This window comes from Clarias gariepinus, chromosome 4, assembly GCF_024256425.1.
Source record: "Clarias gariepinus isolate MV-2021 ecotype Netherlands chromosome 4, CGAR_prim_01v2, whole genome shotgun sequence".
Lineage (NCBI taxonomy): Eukaryota > Metazoa > Chordata > Actinopteri > Siluriformes > Clariidae > Clarias > Clarias gariepinus.
The window spans coordinates 10,728,670-10,753,291 of record NC_071103.1 but is presented as its reverse complement, the minus strand read 5'-3'; the positions used below and the strand labels follow the sequence as shown (position 1 = coordinate 10,753,291).

At 36.7% G+C, this 24,622-nt stretch overlaps 2 protein-coding genes across 6 annotated transcripts in view; both read right to left on the bottom strand.

Annotated features, from left to right (window-relative positions):
- Positions 1-124: 124 nt before the first annotated feature.
- Positions 125-12,676, bottom strand: LOC128519967 (interleukin-6 receptor subunit alpha-like). Of its 2 annotated transcripts, none has more exons than XM_053493964.1 (10): positions 12,131-12,670; positions 10,208-10,876; positions 9,965-10,088; positions 8,020-8,192; positions 7,097-7,251; positions 3,938-4,091; positions 2,588-2,628; positions 1,333-1,384; positions 976-1,084; positions 125-732 (listed from the first exon to the last, which is right to left on the bottom strand). In XM_053493964.1, exons 1-10 carry the CDS (start codon positions 12,216-12,218, stop codon positions 537-539), a joined length of 1,761 nt encoding a protein of 586 aa, XP_053349939.1. In that variant the 5' UTR covers positions 12,219-12,670; the 3' UTR covers positions 125-536. The 2 variants fall into 2 exon arrangements, 1 of the variants encoding a protein (XP_053349939.1); XR_008357893.1 differs by having other exon boundaries at positions 703-732; positions 3,938-4,042; positions 12,131-12,676.
- Positions 12,677-13,439: 763 nt separating this feature from the next.
- The window catches only part of atp8b2 (ATPase phospholipid transporting 8B2), a 54,774-nt gene continuing 43,591 nt past the window's right edge, over positions 13,440-24,622 (bottom strand). For 2 of the 4 annotated variants that reach the window (XR_008357910.1, XR_008357911.1), the window contains 6 exons: positions 21,702-21,925; positions 20,882-20,965; positions 20,557-20,802; positions 18,115-18,253; positions 16,321-17,310; positions 13,440-15,225 (listed from right to left, as the gene is read on the bottom strand). Coding sequence is in view for 2 of the 4 variants with exons in the window: in XM_053494149.1 (XP_053350124.1) it covers positions 16,326-16,805; positions 17,180-17,310; positions 18,115-18,253; positions 20,557-20,802; positions 20,882-20,965; positions 21,702-21,925 (1,304 nt within the window). In the remaining 2 variants the exon portion in view is untranslated. Of the gene's footprint in view, positions 15,226-16,320; positions 17,311-18,114; positions 18,254-19,445; positions 19,822-20,556; positions 20,803-20,881; positions 20,966-21,701; positions 21,926-24,622 lie in introns of those variants that run through there. The other 2 variants (XM_053494149.1, XM_053494147.1) reach the window with 2 other exon arrangements.

Here is a 24,622-nt window from a genome sequence, read left to right as displayed (position 1 = left end):
TGCGTCCACCTACTGACCAAGGTGACTACACTCATTTAGAAAACATTACACTTAAAGTGCACGCTTTAAACCTTAAACTTTAAAATGTAAAAAAATAAACATGTGACAGAGTAATACACTAGAATTTCACAAAAATACTGCACACTTTATTAAGCTAAACAGATCAAATTCAAATGTACAGATTATGAACAACACCTTAATAAGCTTATTGTGGGAATGAAGGATGCATAAAAATAAAACAATATATGTACATATGAGAAGAATTTTAACAAAGTAACAGGTCTGAATCTCAGCATATTGTAGCAGCTAAAAACATTCAACACTAGAGAGAAAGAGAGACAGGGAAAGAGAGAGAGAGAGACCTAAAAATAGACTCCTGTTTTAGGAGATCAAGATTAGGGTTTTGTGCAGGAGTAGACATAGGATTAATTAGCTTATTTAGCTAGTGTGTGTGTGTGTGTGTGTGTGTGTGTGTGTGTGTGTGTGTGTGTGTGTGTGTGTGCATGTTTTGCTTTCCGATAAAACAGCTTGCTTGCTCAAGACCTATAAGATTCACAGGCAGGAAAAAAGTAATCCACGTTGTGTAAGTGGATGGCGTTCGCTTCCCCTTCCTGATGATCGCTCTTCTGATTCATCAGGGGCTGCTGAAGAAGAGGGGAAGGAGACGAACAAGACGAGGACGAACAGGCACGCTCCTTGCTCTTTTTAGGCCAGAACAACGGCATTTTGTGTCTGAGAAAAAAGGGTAGACATAAATGCATTAGGAAAACAAGGTTATATCTTTGAGATATATGGTGTACATGTACTGAGAAAAAAAAATCTTTTCGCATGTAACTAGAAGACTGAAAGTTAAAATCTCAGACTTACTAGTGGAATATTTATGGGCTCACAATCGCTCAGCTCTATCAAAGGCTTGTGATCTAACATGAATACTTAAAACAGAAACAACACTGAAACTGAAAAGGGCCGAAGTACCTGAGAAAGTAGATTATGAGTGTAACAATGGTGATAAAGAGACAGAGTCCCACCACCCACAGCACATGAACCCACAATCCTTTATCACCATCAGCAGCAGGCCTTATCTCTGTCACACCAGACAGAGAGAGAGGAAGAGGGGGAGGGAGAAAGATGGGGAGAGAAAGAGATTGTCAGAGATCAAGGAAAGATATAAGATTATAAAAATATATACATTACTAATGATTCTGTGATTTATTTTTGAGAATAATAAGAAATGAAATTGTCCTGAAAAATATGCTAACCCCCCAAAATGTATTTCCACATACCACTACTGGTGCTGAGCAAACATGTGTCTTTGTACAAGCACATACTCACCCACTTCATCTTCCCATTCCCCAGAACCTTCGGGAAATGTCCAGACTGGCTCCTGATACAGTATGAAATAAAAGTCATTGGTGAAAGGTCATGTATATACTGTCCTCAGTGATGAATCTGAACAGAAATTTCTTAATTTAATTAACTCCTTTTTTTTAAATAAACAACACAAGGACACTTTTACCACACACATAAACTCTTTTATATGAATAAAAGAAAGGTTTTGTAAGAAAGTACATTGGTCAAAACCCGTTTTTTCAATGATATCTTTGTTTCATACATTGGAGAACCCATAACTAGTCTCGGCCTGTATGTCTGTATGTTTGTCCAATCAAATTTTTGTCACAGCATCACACAAAACTGGCTGGACAGAATTTAATGAAACTTTGATCGTCCTTAGGTATTTGAAACGTTCTATAAATTAAATAAAAATTTGAAGGCAAGTTATGAGCAGTTATGTGCTGGATTAAAAACTGCAAGTTTTGACAGTATACTGCTCACAAGTCTTATATCAACCACTGAACAGAACTTAATGAAACTTTTGCAGTACTTAACTACCTGCCTAAAGTTTAACCTGCGCCATAAGTAAAATTAAAATATTGAGTAAAAGCGATGTTATGAGCAGTTATGTGCTGATTTATTAATCTACTTATAAAAAGCTACTAAAAAGCTTTTTTACAGTAAACAATTTTGTCCCAGTGTAAACAAACACCTACACCAATAAATATTAATAAGAAAGGCTAAACTGAATATTTTCACAGAAATAAAAGTGCTAAAATGGTGTAAGTAAATTCGCTTCTATTTAAGAGTCATTTTAAGACAAACTTAATCTTAATCCTATCTCCTTTCTAGATTTCTCATTTGTGATTCACTCTCCGATTACCGAACGGTAAGTGTATTTTGCTGACGACAAAAGAAGTACAACTTAGCGTAAACAAAGTGTAAAATGTATATATGTATAAATGTATATATATATTTATTTTTAGACTGAGAGCTCTGTCATACAGACCCAGCGATGAGTTCTTCAGTCAGATAACTAGAATGACTAATGAAGTGTAAGAATTTGTCAGTTGTTCATATTCATCAGTAGCTCGATGTTTGGGTCGAACATCTGTGCATGATAAAGTTTTGAGGAAGTGCTAAAATTGGTCCTATGATATGCATATTCAGAAGACATCATCATATGTGTGCGCGTGTGTGTGTGTGTGTGTGCGCACATGTGGGTGTGTATGCGTTTAAAGAGGTAGGGACTTACCAGACTTGTGTAAACGTCAGGGGCAACAGTAGTTTCTGGAGCTAAAAACACACACACAAACACACATACACACACATTTTCTTCATCTGTTTAGGTTTGATAAGAATGTGCACACTAAAAGAAAAAAAAATTACATAATTATTTGTCTGGAAATGTTTGGTATATGAACATAATATAAATTATTATGTGTTATGCACTTGCTGTATCTTTTTTGCTGTCATATAGACTATCCCAGGAAAGCAATACCAAATTCAGCTCTTTCAGGTCAAAGCTCATTTAGAGTTACCAGGCTCAGACATCACCAATCAACACCATCTCAGATTTGAACAATTATAAAGGCTTTACAAAATATGTGATATACACCCTTCAAATAAGATTGCAGTTAAACCTTGGATTGCAAGCATAATTTGCTCAGAAAGTGTGGTTGTATAGTACATCAATGCACTTGTATATCAAAGCACTTGAATATCAAAGCGAATTTCCCTTTCAGAAACAATGAAAACTCAGTTAATTTGTTCCACAGCTCAAAAATATTAATATAAAAATAAATTATACAAAATATTAAGTATACATAAATCAAATTAACCTGCACTTTACCTTTAAAAAGAATTGTGACTGGTGTTAGATGAGAGAAGAAGGAGGAAGGGGGTTACTATGAAGGACGACTTTCACACACGCACACTAACAAAATCACTGCTCTTTTACAGGGTCTCTGTCTGGTTACTGGAATCTTCTACTTTTTGAGTTTCTTTAACAAGGATTCCAATAAGACTTTTTAATGACACTTGCTTTTGCCTCCTTTTAAGGATTTCACATAAATTTGATGTTACGTTGTCGTTACAGATCTGCACTGCTACATCCTTTATTCCCCTTTTTCTTCCATGAAGGTCATTGATGCAGTACAGTTACTAAAGAACAGTCACTACACATGGACACACAAAAAATGCTTTACACACGTGGTCACAATGTTATACTGTAGTAAACAGTGACATAGTACACGCAATAACGTAGTACATGCATGCACGGATGTTTACTATATGAGTGACGCACGCGCACTGAGACTGAGCATGGGAGACAATTACTCATAGCACGAGTGAGAGAAGAACCATCGGCTCAGTTCTGATCATGTAACACCTGGCCGACAAAACGTATATCAAGACCTTACTCGCGTAACAAGTTAAAATTTATATAAAAATGTTACTTGTCTTGCAAAACACTCACAGACTAAGTTACTCACAATCCAAGGTTTCACTGCATTGGATATTTTGGATGCCTGCAAATATATATATTTTAAACTTCTTTAAAGGTGTCATAGTTGTGTGTGGTGCACATATGTGTGTAATGTATTACCTGACCATGTGTATTCATAGACAGGACTGGTCCAGTCACTCCACTCGCCGTCAAACTCATCTTTTGCTCGAATCTGTATCTCGTACTCAGTGTGTGACAAAGCGTCTGAAATCAACCAAAACAGGTCTGTATCTTCTATTTCCACCTGCTGAAACTACACATGAAAACAAACATACGTGAATACACACACGCACACACACACACACACAAACTGGTTCTTTCCGACTGTAATGTTAATGTACAAGTTCTACAGTTTGTAATTTAATGTACATACAGAAACATCAATATTTTGTTTCAAAGTTTTAGGATGTCAAAATATTGTTTGCCCACAACATATGTAGACATAGTTAAGGTGATCTGCTGAAGTTTAAACCGAGCATTAGAATGGGGAAGAAAAGTGATTTAAGACAATGATTAGTTGTTTATGCCTTGGATAATGTTAGATAAGGTTGTTGGTGCCAGATAGGCTGGTCTGATTATTTTTATTTTTATTAGCTGTCACTAATGGAATACTCATGTACAACCAACTTTAGGGTTTATAGGGAGTGTAAAGACAGAAAGTATCTTGTGAGCAGCAGTTCTCTTGGTGAAAACCCCTTGAGGTTAAGGGAGAATGCCCAAACTAGTTCGACCTGACAGAAAGTCAACAGTAACTCAAACAACATTTTTTAACAAATGACATATCCTAAAGAGCATTTCTGAAAGCACAACACTATAAACCTTGAAGCAGATGGACTCCAGCAGCAAAAAACCACACCAGGTGTCACTTTCCTTAGCTAAGAACAGGAAATTAAGGGGGTCATACAGGCCTACATGCACTTTTTCAATCTGTTTGGACTGAAATGTGTGTTAGGAGAGTGTGTACACAACCACTCTACAATGCTGCCCAGTGATTTTCTTTTCATTTATTACAATAACATGCCCCTTTTGAAATCAGGCCAATCTCAAATGTCTGTCGATGTGACGCCACACCGACAGAGGCCGCTCCTACTATAGTTGATTGACACAGGTGTTTTAGCAAAGACCCGCCCCGAGTGAGAAGAAGCTGTCGGCCATTGTTTTTCGCCGCTGGAGCAAAATGTCGCCCAAGCGAGTGTTGTGTACAGTTGTTGGGTGTAATAGCGAACACAGCAGTCATCATTCACTACCGACATCTGAGCCATTAAGGACGCAGTGGCCGAATTTCGTTTTTGAAGCTAACGTCCCCGCCGATCTACCTAAATGCGTTCATGTTTGCGCTAATCATTTTTCACCAGGCTGCTTTATAAACGTGGGTCAATATAAAGCAGGTTTTACTAGGAAGCAGCTCCTAAAAAATGGATCTGTACTAACGCTTCGTGTTCCTGCTTCATCATCACCAGGCTCGGTGAGTGTAATTTCATTTTCTATGAATCTTTGCAGATTGCCTTTTCTAATAATCACGATGAATGCGGAGTGTAAGTTAACTTACACTCTCATAGAACATGGTTATGTAGTCTTCTCTATATACATCCGTCTCTACATAATTCCTAATTGCACGTTTATAATAAACAATGCATCAAGGTAATTGTCTAGTTGCAAACTGTGTACGTAGTCGGAAAACTATGTTATTCTTACCTTTGTAACGTTAGATGGTTTATAAAGATGTCTGTCAAAGATTAAGAAGTCATTTAAACACATCAGTAAACACATCGGTTCGTATCTCTCTCAGTAAGCTTCTTTGCTTTTTTTGTTGTTGCTCGCGGCAGTGTAACAGCCTGTTAATTCATGCCCATGCAGTGATGAAAAAGACAAATCGAGTCAATGCATGTCCATTCTTTTCATTTCTGCGTTGTCAGGCGATATTACAAACTTCTGCGTAGGTTCCGTACTTAAATCAAACCAAAAACTACTTAAGAAAACAGGCTCAGGCTCTAAATTCCAGCATTTTCCAGTTTGGACTGCATTACCCACAAAGCATTGCACGCACTGCTTTGTGGGCAATGCTTTGTGGGTAATGCAGTCCAAAGCATTGCCCGCACTGGACTACACTCCCGTGGCTATACCCCACGTGTGTTGTGAAGACACGCCCCACAGAACTGAGGGGCGGGCTCAGCAGAGATCATAAGCATTTAAAGGAGCATGTACTTAAACAGGTTGCTGAGAACAGAGCTAGTTTTTACCAGGTAAAAGTAGTGTTTTTTTTACACAACCATTGAGAATTTTTAATTAAAGTATATTACAAACTTTTCATTAGGACCCTAAAGAATCATATTAACATTTAATAAAAAATGGGGCTGGATGACCCCTTTAAGGCTACAATATGCATGGGCTCAACAAAATAGGACAATAGATGAGTAGAGAAACATTGTCTGGTTTGATGAATTTTGATTTCTGCTGCAGTATTCGGGTGGTAGCATTAGAAATTAGCTTAAAACAACATGAAAGCAAAGATCCATTCTGCCTTGTCTCAACAGTTTAGGACTGCTTGTGTCTTGGTGGTGTAATGGTGTGAAGGGTTTTTTTTTTGGCACACTTTGGGCCTCTTTGTACCAAATGAGCATTCTTATAATGCTCATAATAATAATAATGTTTCTTTTACGATAGTGTATCGATAGTCAAACCTCAAGTATCGATACTACACTTAAGTTTCTAATAGTTTGGAGGCAAGAGAGTTTTTGGTCTAACAGTTTGGTGACAATGAATACCTCATATTAGAGCATTATGTTCCAGTTTTATGTTTACTTGATGAACTTAATTTTTTTTGCTTAAATTTATTTTAGTTTTATAAATTGTTTATTTAATTTATATGTAACTTTAGTGGCATATACATTTTAGTTGAATGTTTAAGTGTTAAGTGTTTTATAACAATATGGACTTCAATCACACTGTGCCGTTCTATTGAATTGGAATGGATGGAAAATAAATTGGAATTGGAATTTTAATTCGTCTGCCTACTTTATCAAGTTGTCAATATAATGTGACACACATACTAATACAAACTATTGCAATATATCACAATATGTATTGTATCGCAATATATCGTGATTTATCGTATCGTGACCCATGTATTGTGATACGTATCGTATCGTGAGGCCCTTGCCAATACACAGCCCTAGCACACACACACACACGCACACACACAAACAAAGATGTACACAGCCACATATTTACATAAGCACACACATGGCCCCCCTATACCTCTTTGGCATGTCGAGGACGATATCTTAGTTGGAAGTGAAGAATATAGTAATAGCTCCGCTTCCATGTGGCAGGTAAAGACCAGGAGACCTTCAGTGTGTGTGGCTCACCCGTGACTGGCCTTATTACAACTCGAGCTGGAGGATCTGGCTTAACTAAAAGAAGGAGAGAGAATGATCCAGAATACAATATTCTCATTGTCAGGAAACCTAAAAAGTCCAAAACCATTACTTGTCAGAAAAAAAAAAAAGAAAAAAGAAAAAAAAACAGATAAGGGATTAAGGTTCCAATGGAGTTACAATAGTTAGTCACAAGATCTTTTGTTTTCCTTGGTTAAATATTTATAAAAATCGCAGACAGACAGACATAAAAGGGGGACCAATACCGTTGCTCATTCTCTCATACTTATACTGTACAAAGTCAAAAGAAGTCAAACAAGGCCTAATCCCATGGAACTAAGGGCACAAGTCAGGGTATATTGTGATGGGGTGTCAGGGTCCATTTCAGGGTATAAATACGCGTACACTGACTCACACACTATGGGAAATCCATCATGCACACAGACAACTTAATCAAGGTTTCTGCCCAACAGCAATAATATTCAATACAATACAATACAATACAGTAAATCCCTGACTTATAAACATTCGAGTGTTTCCCCAGTTTCCAGAGATACGAACAGACCATGGATCTACAAACTTTCGTACATGCGACAAACTGCGGAAGCAGCTCACATGTACTGTACGGAAAATAGACAACGCAGTGCACCAGATATCAATATTTACAATTATATATAATATTTGCAGTGTGTAAGTAAATGTATAAAATGTCAAACTTGTTCGTAAGTTGGGGACTTACTGTAATATTATAATCAGATTTAAAGTATGTGTACCATAAGAATAGTTACATGCATGTACACTTACTGATATCTTGAGAAACATATTTGTATGGAGAGCTGGTGGCACTGCCCGCTGTGTTTGTCACACACAGTTTAGCTGTATATGATTTTCTATCACCCCCTTCACTGGGTAGCACACACCAACAACGAGAGCGATTCGCAGAATATGAGCAATTCACAGAGATGGGTCTTTCCAACCTAAAAACAAAGATAAAGAATCATAGATTTTTTTAAGACAAACTACAAAATGTACAGTAAATTTATAGAGGTGCAATGTACAATTCCAACATATGAATGCATTGAAAGTTACTTAATCATTCAAAGTACTGAATACAATATTGGTACTAATAGTACAAGTAGAGGATGCTTTATTGAGAGCTTTTTGGCAGAGATTTAGTTTTGAGTTGGCAGGTATAGTTAATTTTACTCTGATCTGCATTACAGTAATTGAAGCACATTTATGATTAGGGAAATATTATCTTCTATATTTGATAACAGGTTCCTTGCTACATCTTAAAAAATTATTTATGCGCATTTGACCACTTAGTCATGAAATCTTCTCATTCGTTCTCTCCCTTACAGAGAAACTGGGAATATATAAAAGTTGACATTAAAATTTACATGGTAATTCATGTTGCCCACTCCTATCATCTGTCCGACCATCAGGGAGTGTGGTACATGGTAAAGATGATCCATAATCTAAGCTGAAAGGTTCAAATTTTCTGTTAATGTCATGGAACTGTACCCAGAAAGCATGCAACTGCCCTTCTGACCCCAACCCCATCATTAATGTGCTTTTTGAGCATGTGAATATGGACCTTGTAGACCTTTTGTTGAAGTTAACCCAAGACCCGGAGTATATACTATTTCTAGTGCATTATGTAAGTTTATGTACCAGACAAAATCCTGCTAAAAAAAGGCCATGTTGCGGAACATCACCTTAAAACCAGTCCTTCTGTTCAGCCTCAACATGATACCAAAGAACCTGTGATTGATCAAGGTACACCCTTTACATTGAAACTAATTTTGCATCTTTTTCGGCTGTTGTAGGTTTGTAGGTAAAACAGATACAGGCATCTGTCAGTCACCCTCAGATCATCAGTTTGATTAAGCAATTTAACCAGACACTCAAAAGCTTCTGCGGTTGATAGATGAAACTGGAACTCCTACTACAACAGCCTGTTTGCTATCAGAGAGACACAACAAGCATCCACTGGGTTTATGCCCTTTAGGCTTCGTTTTGAAAGGCTACGCTGAAAAGAACAGCCATCCCTGTACCAGTTTTGGTTGAATATGTGTAGAACATGCATGGGAAAATTGACAAACTTATTTTCCAAACCCAGACCTAAGAAGGGCCAGAACATAATTTCTATCTCCTGAAGTAGACACCCCTTTGTTGTCCACACCAACATAAGGCTTAGGCAGTGGACAGGGCTTAGGTACTGTATTTTACCAGAAGCTTGACAATCATGCCCCAGTTAATGGCAAAAACCAACAGCCAAATAAACAAATCCCTGTATAGAATGTTGCTTTATTTTATTGCAGGACTTCTCCTTCAAGTCCAACGCCAGGCAGGGGGACAGCCTGGCAACACTGATGGCCTCTCCAGCCCTGGGGGTTGCTGTGATGCTGAGCCTGTATTCTAAGTGCACAAGGAAAAAACATGCTCCTTACGTGACTGTCACCATGGTGCTAAACAGTGTTTTGGAAAGCAATAAAGCATGTGTCCTTGTTTTTTCCACTGTGGCCGCAAAGCTCTACAACAAGGCAAAATCACTGGCAAGATCTTAGTGGCATGTTCCTCTTAACAAAAATATTCCTGAACATTGGTTATGTGTGATTGTGTGACTGTCTAATCAATAACTTAGAATAACACGCTCTCATTTTCTTTTACACACACACACACACACACACACACAGACACACAGACAGACAGACAGACAGACAGACACACACACACACACCCTTACCCTTTCCAGAGGAGCAGGTAGCACTGAGGCTGTGGGATGATAGGCTGTCTAGATATCCACTCACACCGGATTTTGCTGATGTGGGATTTCTTGTAGCATGACAAGGTAGGGCTCTCTGGAGGGACTATGAGAGATAATAAAAGTGTTTTTAAACACCAAAATGGTTTAGACACCACAGGATATAAGTATCAACTGTTAACAATGTGTGTTTGTGTGTGTGTGTGTGTGTGTGTGTGTCCTTACTGCCAACACTGATTTTTATTGATGAAACTAGTTTGCCTCTCCTATAGCAGCTGTAGTTCCCAGAGTCAGTCAGCCGAAGCGCAGGAAGTCTCAAAGTGCCACCATTTTCCACACCATCCGTCATGCGCTGATCATTCCACATCCACTGTGCCTGTCTCTTAACAGACCTGGTCACTCTCAGCCCCTCCACCTTCTCTTCATAGTCCTCATCTTCTTCATTTTGTGTGCTTGAGCTCCCCTTAATGCTCAAACCCATTTCCATGGTCACGCCAAAAGCACCTCCTTCTTCTGAAACTCTGTCCACACTGTTGGATTTAGTGGATTGATTGACAGTCTGCAAGACTGCCCCATTTCCCACTTGCTCATTTACTGAGCTCATAGGCAGGTTAGCAGTGGTTACTGATTCACTCACTTTAGTATTTATTCCAGTTGAAGTTTGAATTTTGTACTTTCCAGGGGTAGCAAAGTTCTCATTTTCTGGACGGCTCATTCCAATAGTACCAGGACTAGTCCCAGGTTTCCAGTGACTAGTTACGCCTCCTCTTCTCTCAAATTTTAATGTGTGCTTTTTACTTATTACCAATGGCACGCTATCCACAGTGATATCGCCTCTGCAGCCCAGGATGACCTCTGACCCCATGTTCAAGGCCAGCACACCAGGACTGGATTCTAAATAAAAATAAATATTTAAATTTGATATCGCTATGTGTATCTTTTAAGAAAAACATATCTTGCGATCTTGCAATAGTAAACCATTTCAGTCAAGACCATTAGGCAATTATAATAATTGTTATAGCTTAATTTTTCTATTTACATTCACTAAAAGGTTGTTACATTCATGTTTATTGAATCAGTTTTCATGTATTTTTCACATTGCTGCTACGGTTGATATGTGATAGTTGTGTTCATTTAATGCCTGCCCTGTCCACTGTCTTAATGATGATAAGTATTTAATAATTAATTCAATCAATAATTTGATTAAAAAAAAAAACAGCTTGTAAGCAGGAATCAAGATGAGCCGTTATATGGATGGGTATTGCAATAACTCGTGTGTTTGTACCCCAGTTTCCTGATTTTGTATGTAGAGCGGTTGTCTGATTTGTACAGATAAACTGAAAAATTGCACAACATCTCAGTCTCAGTTCCTTCTCTGTATGTAAGACTGACTTGTCTTCTTTATTTGCTCTTTTTATTTGTCATTTTACACACTCTTTCCTTCTCTTCTTTGATTTCTTAGTGATTAAATAATAAAAAAGTGATACAGTCCTGAAGTCCTGTATGGCACTGATCCATGCCGGCAACAGAATACTGTAGCTCAATGACAATTAATAAAAAAATAATAAAAAAATAATAAATAACTACTACTACTACTACCTGGTTACTTGGTTATGTACTAATCTTCTGGTTTAACAGATATTTCTGAAAAAACACAGAAACTGGCATAGTCCCACTGACTTTTAGATAGAATCAAGAGTACCAGAGTCAGTGAAAATCCAATATGCAAAATAAGTGAAATCAGGATTTCTGAAAACAGGAAAGCAACACTGAAAGCAACATGAAACATACCTCCCAGCAATGTAAATCAGCTGATTGATCTAGTAACCAAAGTCATAATACCAACCACAATGTATTGTTTAAAACATTTACTTATTAAGATATTATTGCTATAGGTGGAACATGTGACATAAACAGACTGCGAATTCTGAAAAAGATAGTTGACATGTAATTATCTTGATTTTGATTGTAACTTGAGTAATTTAATCACACAGTAAATAAACGCATACTATTTAATCCACTTTGGGAGTACATTTGACTACTTTAAGTTATATTTACAATTGCTGATTGAGCACAAAACCTGTTAACCAAACAGTCTGATCATCTTCTTCATTTTAATTTAACATATGTAGGCTATAGTTCACTTACCTTTTCGAGGACATGCAGGATTTTCCTGAGCACACTGGACTTTGGCCGTACACAGCACGAGAAGAGTAAGTACTATCGGGACGCTCATGGCTCAGTAGTTCACCAAATAATTGCAGTCGATGAGGAGTATGGGGAAGATCACAAACAGGAACGAGACAAACATCATGAGAAACACAAGTATAGATCATTAAATGTCACCTCATTTCATCCTTTTGGTTTTTGCTTTTGGTCCAAACTAATGTTTAACATCCAGCTCAGTCTGTGTGAAGTTCAACACAGTTCTTAAAAATACCGTTAGCTGTTGGGCGGTTGTATTTCCAAAGTTCCTGTCTCTCTCACTAGCTCTCCCCTCTCTCTCTCTCTCCCTCTGTGTGTATCTGGCTAACTGAGTAACAACAAAACAGGGTCACCCCTCTTAAGTACACAAGTGAAACAAATAAGCTGAGCAGTGGCAGGAAACAGGATGGGAAGGCTGATGTGGCATTGGAATAAAGCACAAGTACTGTACGTTGCAGACCTTTAGAATGTTTACAGAATATTTACAGAAAAAACTTTACAGAATATGATGAATATTAAAAAAAAAAAAAAAAACTCTATTTAAAAAAAAAATTATATATATTTTTTTAAATTACACACTTGATATATATAAAACTTCAAAGACATTTTAGCTGGAAAATATTTTCACAGAGGGGTATAACTCTTAGTGTAACATGTTGAACAGAAAAAAAACAGTCAATTTTTTAAAAATTTATTTAAAAAAATATTTTAATAATATTCCTCTATTTTTTTATCATTATCTCAGACTCCACATTTTAATGAGGTAAAGGTTTTATTAAAGAATAAAACAGCAGATGCCGGTTCACATAATACCACAAGGGCTGGTCTCTCTTATTGCAAGGACAAATAATTAAACAGGTTTTCCACATCAGTACATTTCAATTTTTAATGCAAATTTTTACAATAATGGTTCGCCTGTAGGAGGAATGAGTCTTAGATTTATTTTAGATACGGCAAAATATGTAATGTTGTGTGATTATGGCATACAATACATACATTCTTGTATTCACCTGTACATACAACTCAAGTTAATACATGTATCTAAGGCCACTTTGAGATAAAGACCATTACTGGTCCAGTAGAGGTGGATGAGGTGAGATCCATTTGGTTAAATTTTTATGTGTAATATTAATTCCCAGTTCATTCCTGTACAATCCAAAAGAGTAGATTTATGGCTGTAAGTAAATGACCCCAGATGTCCAGCTCAGTCTGGGAACACCAATATGGTGCGATAAATGGCGAAAAGGGAGGCCTCCATATAAGTTCATATTACGTTCTCATGGAGAACATTCATTCAAACACAAAAATGGCCTTCACAAAGTAGTCCATTGTCTTTACTTGAGCTGCAACTCTTGGGATTCTGAGGTTATATCCTTAGAATCGCTGACATCATCTAATGGTCCTTTTATAAGTTTTTATGCATATGATAATAGACTATTTCAAAATAAAGCAGGTTTATAACAATATCCATCTGGGTCATTCCAACAACATCAAATACTATAAGTAATTAAACATTAAAGTTATTTTGCCAACAAATGATTCACTCTGTTAGCAAACGTTAATTCCACAATACTGTATACTCTCACCAGTCACATTATGAGCAACACCTGTATACCTGCTCATTCTTGCAGTTATCCAATCACTTAATTACAGTATGTGGAAGCAGGGCAATGCATATAATTATGCAGATACAGGTTCAAGGGCTTCAGTTAATGTTCACGCACAGCACTATAGGCCATTTGTCTTAAAAGACTTTTGTCTGATGGGATGCTTTTTGTTCACCATGATTATGAAGAGTGGTTATTTGAGTTACTGTAGACTACAAATTACAACCATGCCTTAGTCAAAGTAACTGAATCACAGTAAACCCTCTGGGGTTTAATGTGAACATAAAGCTCTAAATGATCTCACATGCACCTGCATAATTTTATTCATTGCACTACTGCCACATCATTTGCTGATAATTGCATCAATATGCAAGTCTAGAAGTCTTTCCATTAAACTTGGCATTAAGTGTATTGTGTATCGTCAGTATGTTTTCAACTATTGTGACTTCTTGAGTTGTTATACTGCAAACGCAAAACCCATATTCAAATACTATAGGTGGCAGTTCTCTGACAACATACATCTCCAAAGGAAACATATTGCCAGACACTAAAATAAATGATTCAGTGTAACCACAAAGCCTTTTAGAAACAACGAGGAATATCCTAACAAAGAAGTATTAAAGAAAAGAGAAATAATATATTATTCTGGATTATGTTTATCTGTGTTATTAAACATAACCTCTTTGCAATTCAAATAAAGAGAGTATAAGATATAAGACAAGTATACGACAAATAATGACTTAAGTATCTAAAATAGTTTAGTGCATCTAAAGACTAATTTTACAGTATATAGAGGATTTACAGGTAATTGCATTGTCTCGTAGCTTTGTCTAATGCTAAGTCAAGGCAACAGAACTTGAAGCGTATAACAGGAATACACTGCAATATCTTTTTAAGGTGACTGCTCACATTACAATTTAACTGCTAGGTATTGGCTTGAGACATAAGTAAATGGATATAGTCATCCTGTAAGATTAAAAATAGTCATATATCATGACATTTAATTTTTATTTTTTTACTCTTTTAGTATTGATCTTTTTTTTGTTGCTTGAATTTTAAAGTTGTGCAGTAAAACGTAGACACAGCACAACAAACAATGTGTGGTATTGTATGGAAATATTATGTGTCTATTTTAAATACTACAGTATGTGTGTTTGTGAAGTATAGCCTGTTTAATGCTTTTGCTGTAACCTTAATTATAAATCCTTTACTTAGGTTCGTATGTCAGTCCAAATTACAGACGAGTTGTTGGCATCAAATGCTTTGTACTCAGTCAGATTTAAGATAAGAGAGGCATTCGGGGTCACACAGCGGAGTTCACGGTCAGGATGTCTACATTGCTCACTTGCCAATTGACGCTTTCCCTGTAGAATACAGAGGAGAAAGACTGCTGGCTCCACTGTGCTGAGCTCCTGTCCCCATCAGTGTTTCCTATAAAAGAGGGGGCAGGTAATGCTGATGAAACATTAAACATTAAATAAAAGGCAGAAATGGCCCTTAGGCAGATGCATCCTGCTATTTGTTTCTCTTGAGAATTAAGGATATTGGGGAATTTTATAGGGGAAAATTTCCTCTAATTACATCTATCTTTTAAATCCAGCAAAATCTCTTTAATTATTTCCTAAAGTTTCACTGTTGGTTATAAAACCCTGACTAACCCTTGTTTATACACTGCTTCAACTTTGTTCAAGAAGACTCCGAATCCTTTTAGAACCTGTGTGAGCATTGATTTAAAAACTGCATCATGTTCATTGGATAAAAAAAAAAAAGGTTTATGCAGGTTTATGTTGTGGGTTATTACACATGAACTATAAAAAGTAAACCATATTATATTGCATACATATGCACAACATCTTCTATATCGAAAATGTATATATTGTACAGTCCATCTGTACACTGTCTGGCCAAGAAAAAATTTAATATTAAATATTTTGTTTGTTCATCTTCATCTTTGGTTACAATACCAAATGTTTCGGTTTAAAGGTTAAATGGAAAAACACCACTGATGGGATAACCTTGTCACTCTGTACATTCAAGAAGTCAGATGACTTCATTTCAGTGCCCTGTCCAGCTAAAGCAACCCCAGCATCATAACACTACCTTCAGAGGCCTGTAAAGTGGGCACTATGCATGATTGGTGCATAGTTTCATGTACTTCCCTTCTGACCCTGATGCCTGCTCAGTTTTGGAATTGGGTCAATTTGCACTTATCAGACAACATGACATTTTCCTATTGCTCCAAAGTCCAATCATTATGGTCCCCTGTAAAAAAGAACCAACTTTTTCTAAAGATAGTCTTACTAACAGGTGGTTTTCTTGCTGTTACTTACACAGCTGTGATTTCTTCTATAGATTTTCAATGCAACTTCACTTATTGCTTAAGTGATCTCTTTTTCATAGTCATTAATGATTTCATTCCAATAAGTTAACCTTTTGAAATGGTGACCTTTTTGGCCAGGCACTATAGATGGCTATATGACTTTTTAAAGAAAAGTCTTCTATATTAAAGTACATGCTTTTGATTACCTGCACTACAAGACTGTAGCTTCTATCTCCACTTGTGTAATATTTGTCATGCTAAACTGGACATTACCAAGAGTGTTGCCAAGGACAGTGTTCACATTTGTTTGTCCTGTGCTTTCTGGGCATGTTTCTTGGCGGCCAATCAGAGAGGAAGATGTGGAGAGAGGTGGGGCCTGTGAGTCGGACAATCTGTCCTCAGCTGCGGAGGCCGCTGTCTGTTTTTTCTTGCGAAGTGTATCGATCCAGTTGGTGCTGTGGCGCGAGGCAAACGTCGCAAGAGCAAGCGAACTCAGGCGCATATTTTTGCCTGATGTGATCAGTTCTCCAAAGCCCTCCTGATGCGCAAACGCATAACCTGAGCGACGGGAACCGCCATGACATGACCGCCCAAGAGCTCCACCCCCTGAGGCACCCATTCCACCTCCACCGGACCCAGCACGCCCACCAGGCCTCCACTTCTTCTGATGCACGAGCTGAGTGTACCGCACCTTAAAGTAAATGTGAAAGTAGTTGAAATCAATTAAAGTGTCAGCTTTTAGCAAATAAGCTAAGGCAAACAGAGGAACACACAAACACACTTAAATGTTTTATTTTTTTCAGTACTTGAGAGAAGTTTCCATTGCTGTAAAAACCAAACTGTAAATTTACCCCTAAAATAATATATTCAGGCTCTTTTAGGTTTTTAAACAAACGTTGAGATTTTGTATTTCCTTATGGGGCAGAAGAAAAATCCCTACTAGGTCAAATATTCAGATTTTCCTTCCCTTGTGGAGACATGTGGTACACAAAAACACAGCCCAAACCAACACACAGTTTAACATATTATTTGGTCCGTAATTATTGTAAACATGTTTTGACTTACAGTATCTGAGAGCTGAGGTTTAAGGTTTAGTTTGAGGAAGCGAAAGGTGACCACAGGGACAATGCAAATGACTGTAGCTAAAGCAATAGTCAGCCACACCACTGGCTGTGCTAATGTGTTCTGCGCACTTCCTATGGAGAAACAAATACATATTGCACCATTAAATCTTACATACATGTTTACCTTAAGTAAAAATTCCTTTCCCAGTTAGATCTATTACCAACCCAGTTATCTGTTTTCTTTTCAAAAGTAAAAAAAAATAAAATAATAAAATCATGTTATCTGTGCTCTATGAATAGAATAAAATAGAATTGGCCACCTTTGAAATTCTTTGAGTTCTGACTTTAAGCTCAGAATTAAATATTTTTTTGAAAATTCTTGTTTTAAACTCAAAATTCTGATTTTTTTTTCTAAAAATTCTTGCTTTAATGTCAGAATTTTAACTTTAAGATAAAACCTTCTGAAATTAAAGTCAAAATACTGAGGAAAAAAGTCAGAGTTCTCACATTAAAGTCAAAATTTTCAGATCAGTCAGAATTCAGAGAAATAAAGTCAGAACTCAAATACAGTATATACTGCATATCCTGTACATATGCATACATGTGCTTTGATATATTTCAAGTGTTTATTTATTCTAATTTTTTTAACTATGACTTACAGTTAACAAAAACCCAGAATTCAGTATCTTAGAAAATCTTTATATTACTTATATCCAAAAAAAAATAAAAATAAAAAAAGATTTTTAACAAAAATGTTGGACTACTGATAATTATAAACATGTAAAGCTTTCAATACTTGGTTGGGATTCCCTTTGCTATGATGGTCCTAAGCCTCTTCCGTAAGGCTCAGATATAAGCCCACCAATACATACTGTGTCACAACTTTTGTCCTATGGTCTAGTACCTTGATAGTTTGCATGGTCAGTGCAGGCTTACCTAGGAAGTGAAACTGCTTGGGGAAGAAATTAAAAAGGACGCTGGAGTGCATGGTGAAGAGGATAGTGAAGTAAGTCCCGAGAGAACCCCACACAAAGAAATGGTTAATAGCTGTCCAGTATCCAGTGTCCAGAGAGATCTACACATACATACACACAAACCTTCATAAAAGCTAAATAGTGAGGATTAATTTTATGTTGCCATACAGTCTTAAATGCTTGACGCACAGGGTTAATTTGGATTATTTAGAGACACCTACAATATAACATGCACAAATGTCTTTTTTTTGTAAGTAACTGTTACTGTGACTGTAACAAACACATTAATTTAGATAAAATATTAGTCTTATGTTGCACATCAGTAGATATCTTTTTATATCTATTCTAATAATAATAATAATAATAATAATAAATAAATAAATAAATAAATAATTTTTGCCTGTCCACAGCTTGGAAATAAACTTATTCAACATACCAAATCACAGACAGAAATTAAAGCATTATCTGCATGCTTTATAATAAACATGATTTGTTGACATATCAGTTTCATATCAGATTTTACCATAACCCTTAAATCTCAAACGGCACGTATCTGTGCTGGAAAAGCAACATTGGTCAATGACAAAAAAAAACTTTGTTGTGTAGAACCAATCATACTGCTTTTAAATTTTTTTTTTTTTTTTTTACTGCATGGGAATGATCACACAAAATTGTAGAACTCACAAAATTCTTATAATATTTTTTAGTGATAAAAACAATTAAGAATAACCTTAATAAAAACATATGTTTCTATTGTATTTTTTTCATATAGTTGGTTAAAATGCCATGCAATAAATAGCTAAAATGTTCAGATTTTGAAGGTTAGACCAAAGCCAATTGAGCATGATATTAGTTATTAGTTAAATGGTCATATATACTGTACACTGATAGAAATAAATACATTTTCATTGAATGCAGGGACTCCAGGGGAATGTGAGAGGAGAGGACTAAACCAAAATAAGACTGGTTTAAAAAATGTTGTTTTAGAAAATGTATGTGTCCATCACATTGGGGATGTGAGCCAGATGCTGCAAAAAAGCTACTTCCTGCCTTGTAGACATGTAGACATCTTTAACTTGTAATTACTACCTCTGGCATTGTAACAAAGTACTGATGTTGGTAAATTCCCCATGTTAGAAAACTTTTCTTTCAATCAATTTAGTTTTTTCTTGTTTATGTATATAAATTTTTCTTGTTTTTGTATAAAGTCAAAGGAAGTTAGACTTTGTTTGCAAATTTAAAGTGGATACCATATATGCACAAAAATAAATTAAATAAAAAAAATAAAAGTGTATGAATACATATTTTCCCTAAATTAACTACACCATTATCAGCACAGCAGTGATACTAAGGCCACATTCACATTACAAGCCACATTGTTCAATTACAATATTTTGATCAGATCGGATATACAGTATATTTATGACGGTTCACAAACAAGTGACATTTATCTGACATTAATGTGGTCCTTTGAAATAGTATACATTTGCATACCAACACAGGATCTGGGATAAAACATGTCAGATTTGCATATCTGCGATTCAAACAATGGATGTGATTTTAGCAAAAATTATCTTTGGGATTTTGAACTGGTGAGCAGTCAGTCGACCGTATTTGTTGAAGTCCAGAAGAAGAAAGAAAGCCAGGCGCTTTGCTAGCACTGAAATCCCTGCGTTAAATAAGCAGAGGCAAAAAGGCCGCATGAATTCCGATCTGCCTGTTGCATGACAGTGGATTGAATATACTGTACAGTACACTACCAGCCAAAAGTTTGGACAAACCTTCTAATTCTATGGTATTTCATAATTTTTATTTTTTACATTATAAATCAATGTTGAAGGCATCCAAAATATGCAATAATCTCCTTTAAACAGTTAATATTGATGTTGTGCCTTCATAACGGCTCTAATCTGGGGTGCTCTTAATTGGTGATTTTTGAGGCTCTAAATGAACTTCTCCGTAGCAGCAGAAGTAAGTTTTGGTCCTGCTTTTCTGGGATAGTCATCATTCTGGGAGCCAGTTTCATTATGGTGCTTAATGGTTTTTAACAAATGAACTTGACAATACCGTTCTTGCAAAAACTGTTCCAGAACATCTGACCTTTATGTCTTAAAATAACTACTGACTGTTGTAATTTTAAGAATGTTTTATAATGTAGAAAATCAATCCCAAAACAAAAAACATTGAATAAGAAGGCGTGTCAAACTTTTAACTGGTACTGTATATCCGATTTAGGACCACATACAATACAAAAGTGACTGCGATCCTACCTGAAAAATATATTCTACTATCCTCTTACTGTACATGTAAAATGTGTACTAACAAGGTACTATAGATGTGTCTAAATAAGTGGTATATAAAAGTAATTTGATAATTCAGATAAGCTTCTAGTATGTCAACTGACCTGGACACTGACGACGATGACCAGGGCCGTAGCGGTGGTGACTGCAAAGGTCTGATAATCAGCAAGTGGAGTACCGTTGATCTGAGTGGCCCGTGAAAGAACACCGTACGGCACAAAGAACAGCACCACAGAGGTGTAAATACCTTGAGTAATGCAAATGAAGAACTCTCGCTTATTAAAGAGGAGGTTAAGTTGACCTGGCTCATACAGTTTCGGGCACTCCAGGCTACGCTGCTCAGGAACATCCTGGGGAAAGTTTTAGGATCACTAAAACAAACTTTCAATAATGATTTTTACAAGATTTATTTTGTTCTAAGGTGATTACCTGATCAAAGATGCCCATGGCCAAAACAGGCAATGATGTATACACAATATTATATAGAGTGATGAAATACTGGTCATATACTGTCTAAATGAGACAGATAAACAAAGGTCAGTTTAGGAATACACTTTATATAAAAGTAATATGCTGTAGAAAAGCACCTACTTTATGTAATACAGTTTGTTACAGAACTTATTTTTATATTTTATACTAATTTTTATTCCTTTCTTAGATAATGAAAATGTTTTTTTTTTTTGTTTTTTTTTAAAGAGAGATTCTGTATTTACACTTTATTACTTAAGCCCTTACTACTGTAGTTACACTGAAGTGGAGAACTGTTTAAGCTCACCAATGCTGGAGTCCAATGCTGGATCTGGCTAACTGAAACAGCCCCAGTGTACAATACTGCCTTTAAAGGTTCGTACGGTATTGATTTTTTAAAATGCAACTTCATTAAGTGTTTAAGTGATCTTTAATCAAGGTGTTTTTGATCATGTTTGGAATAGTAACCCCAATTCAAGTAATTTTAGCAATCTCCTTAGTTGTTTTCTTTGCTTTTTGGTCAGGCAGTGTACACCAGGCAGTGTTCCCCACCTACCTATAAACCAATACAGTATATACCAATGCACACCTTACACATTGAAGGCAAGAATACTGCAGAATGCCTACTACACTCAACTAAACCATCAGCTCACCGCAAGTTCTTAACAGTGTTGATGTGGTCTTGTATGTGGGTTGAGGGATATGTAAGTATACCAGAAAGAGAAAGAGAGTTTCGAGTTTTTAGAAAATATTACCCTGTCTGTAGCCACAACCATCTTACCTGAGCAGAGAAGCCACAGAAAAAGCCAAACCAGAAGTGCACCATGGTAAAGGCAAAATTCTTGTAGAAGAAGTAGCAGAGAAAGCGACACATTCTCAGGTAGGACCAGCGGCCATGTATCAACAGAAGGCGCTGTAGGAAGCGGAACTGGGAGAAGGAGTAGTCGGCTGCCAGCACTGCCTGGATGCCCTCCTGCCCACTAATGCCCACTCCTATATGAGCCGCTGAATAGATAAGAACAAAAAAAAAGAATATGTAGTTTTTGCAGTACAAAAACAAAACAAAAAAATTTAGAACAAATTAACAGTATTTTGTATTTTATTAACTAAACTGGCAACCAGATTGTGATACGTAAAACTATTTGCTAGATCCTAGCCAATCATATTAAAATGGCCCCAACCCTCTCTGTCCGGCCCAACTGTCCAGCAGCCCACTGGGAAAACCCCTGGAACACCCGTCAGCAAGTAACATTAACATTACAAAACTGTCAAATCTATATTCAGTCCACAATATGTCCTAAAGGGGTATTTAGAATACAGTTAAGTTTTAATTTTGCAGCAGAATTTTGTTAGAATTTTTGGCAACCAGTATAATGCACATATACATTTACAATTACTGTAAATATACAGTGTCACAGTTACAGTATCTTTTACACATTTTGTCATGTTACAAGCACCAACATAAACGTATTTCATTGGGATTTTATGCCATGCACTCCACAAATCTGGTCTTCATGGAAAACTGGCAAGAAGAAACCACTGTGGAAAGATGGCCATAAGAAATCCCATTTGGAGTTTGCAACAAGCAATGTGGAACTGAAAATGGGACTTCTTACAGCTTTCTTCCAGAGCTTTATGGCAGACACCCTCCTCGACGCATCCCTCTGACCAGTACTAAGGTCGGAAACATTCTTTCAAAACTATACTCATTTTATGTAACTGCGAGTGTGTGTCTACACGGGCATGTTAGAAGTCACACAGCTCTCTGTAACTCAGATGTTTTTAAATCTTGTATTTGCTCATTAAACAAGCACACATTCATATCTGCAGCTAAAAACTTTTAAATTGCAATATTTATTTTTAATTGATTTGATGAGCAAGGAAAAAAAATACCTAAAAAATGCTGCAATTGGGTAAAAACCACCCAACAAATTATTAAATCCTGGAAGGATAGTGCTGAACTACTCCAAGCCATTTCCACATGTTCTGGCCATTAAGGGAGTTCCTGGGAGGCCAGCATTTTAAAAGCAAAGCAGGCAGTCTGATCATGGCTCCAGCATACTGAGAAATCTTTCTATTTTTATGGTGTCCAAGCAATAGTTGAATGCTGTAATGTGTGCATTAGTGTTGCAGGGGATTATATATATATAGAAATAAAGGTAGTTTTAACCCTCGTAACTGAATGTCCGTAACTGTATGTCCGTAAGTCCCACTTTGACTTTGACCCTCACATTTAGTAAGGTGTGTTGAGTACCGAACCATCAATACTTTGGTCCACAGACTTGGACAGCACCTTAACTTTTGCATCACACAATATAATTTTCACAGTCTATCTGAACAGCTCTCTTGCAATCATATCTTGTATAGTGTTTGTGTTGTTTTCAATATAGTTTTGATTGCTCATGTGCATAAACTTGAACTTTCATCCACCTTCAAATCTGTAGCATTTCTAAGTAAAAAGTGAGCCAGTGCAAGGGGAAATATGTTGAAAATAGTGTTACGATATGGTGTACAGGAGATTTTGTCATAAACACCAAAGCTTTCTAAATACCTCTTTTCTTTAGGGCCACTGGTTGTGACAAAACAGGGCTTAGTGGCAAACTTCTTTCTTTAATATAGAATTTTACACAGTAGCAGACTATGGGAACACATGCACACAAAAACTCTTAAGCACCATGTTTATAAACATTATCCTTCTCTGCCCTAAGTTCTAAGTTCAATCTCTGCAGGTTTTGCACAACACCCTTTAATTTTAGCTTCCCTTAATCTAGTCTAGAGCCTTAGCCCCATCTGAACCTCATAGGATGGTGCCACCATCACCAGCTTGCTTTGCCACATGGGTATGATGCACTTTAAAACAATACATGTTTGTGAGTAACGTCCAACAATTCCTACTGTGATCTCTTTAGACCATTAAACATTTTGCGGTCAGTTTGGGGTCATTTAGGTTACCCCACAGTCCAGACATTTGAAGAATACATGACAGAAAGTAAGCAAGTAAGTGAGTTTTAAAATCCACTGTAGAAAAAAGGTTTATAAAAACAATTATTTGCAAAACCTGCTGCAGAGCGCACACAATTCAGAAAGGACTGTTTTTCCTGGCTACGTTCCTATGTCCAAGTGGAATGTGGACAAGAACAAGACATGGCCTTTAGTGTCAGTGTTGGTTCATTTCCATAATCTTATGCAAACAATACACACTCTTGGTTCCTTGATCGAATCAGCAAGCTCATAAAAATCTGGGCAGGTAGCAGCTATCTTCCTGATAACAGAAAGCTGGTGAACACAGAGGTCAGCACTCCTGTGCTTACTTAACAATGCAGGTCAGTTTTATTTACGCTGGTGTGCATTTGCATTTAGTGGAAAGGGAAATGCTACAGCAAGGTGGAGAGGAGGAAATCTCCAGCCTCCTTAAAAAGGGGTCAGCTTTTAATCTACTTTTAATCGCAGTGCTCAGGATATAAAAATCCCCTTGAACTTCCCTCTCTCTTTTATCCCGCTCTAATGGATGAAATAGATTGAGAGTTACATAAACCACATGGCATTGTTTTAAGGCCTGTGTTGCACACCTACTAGATTTACATGTTGTGTGTCAAATATAGAATCTAATGACTGTTTTCAGAAGCATCTCAAAAGAAAGAGAAAGGGGAAGAAAGGTTAATTCACTTCCTGTGTTGAGAAAGGATACAGTTATGTGAAAGG

Excerpts from the sequence above, each read along its gene's own strand:
- LOC128519967 (XM_053493964.1), bottom strand. The coding sequence starts at position 12,218 with ATGAGCGTCCCGATAGTACTTACTCTTCTCGTGCTGTGTACGGCCAAA. Across the intron at positions 8,193-9,964 it reads TACCTGCTCCTCTGGAAAGG|GTTGGAAAGACCCATCTCTG; the intron begins GTAAGGGTGTGT and ends CTTTGTTTTTAG. Across the intron at positions 4,092-7,096 it reads GTCCTCGACATGCCAAAGAG|TTTCAGCAGGTGGAAATAGA; the intron begins GTATAGGGGGGC and ends TTTCATGTGTAG.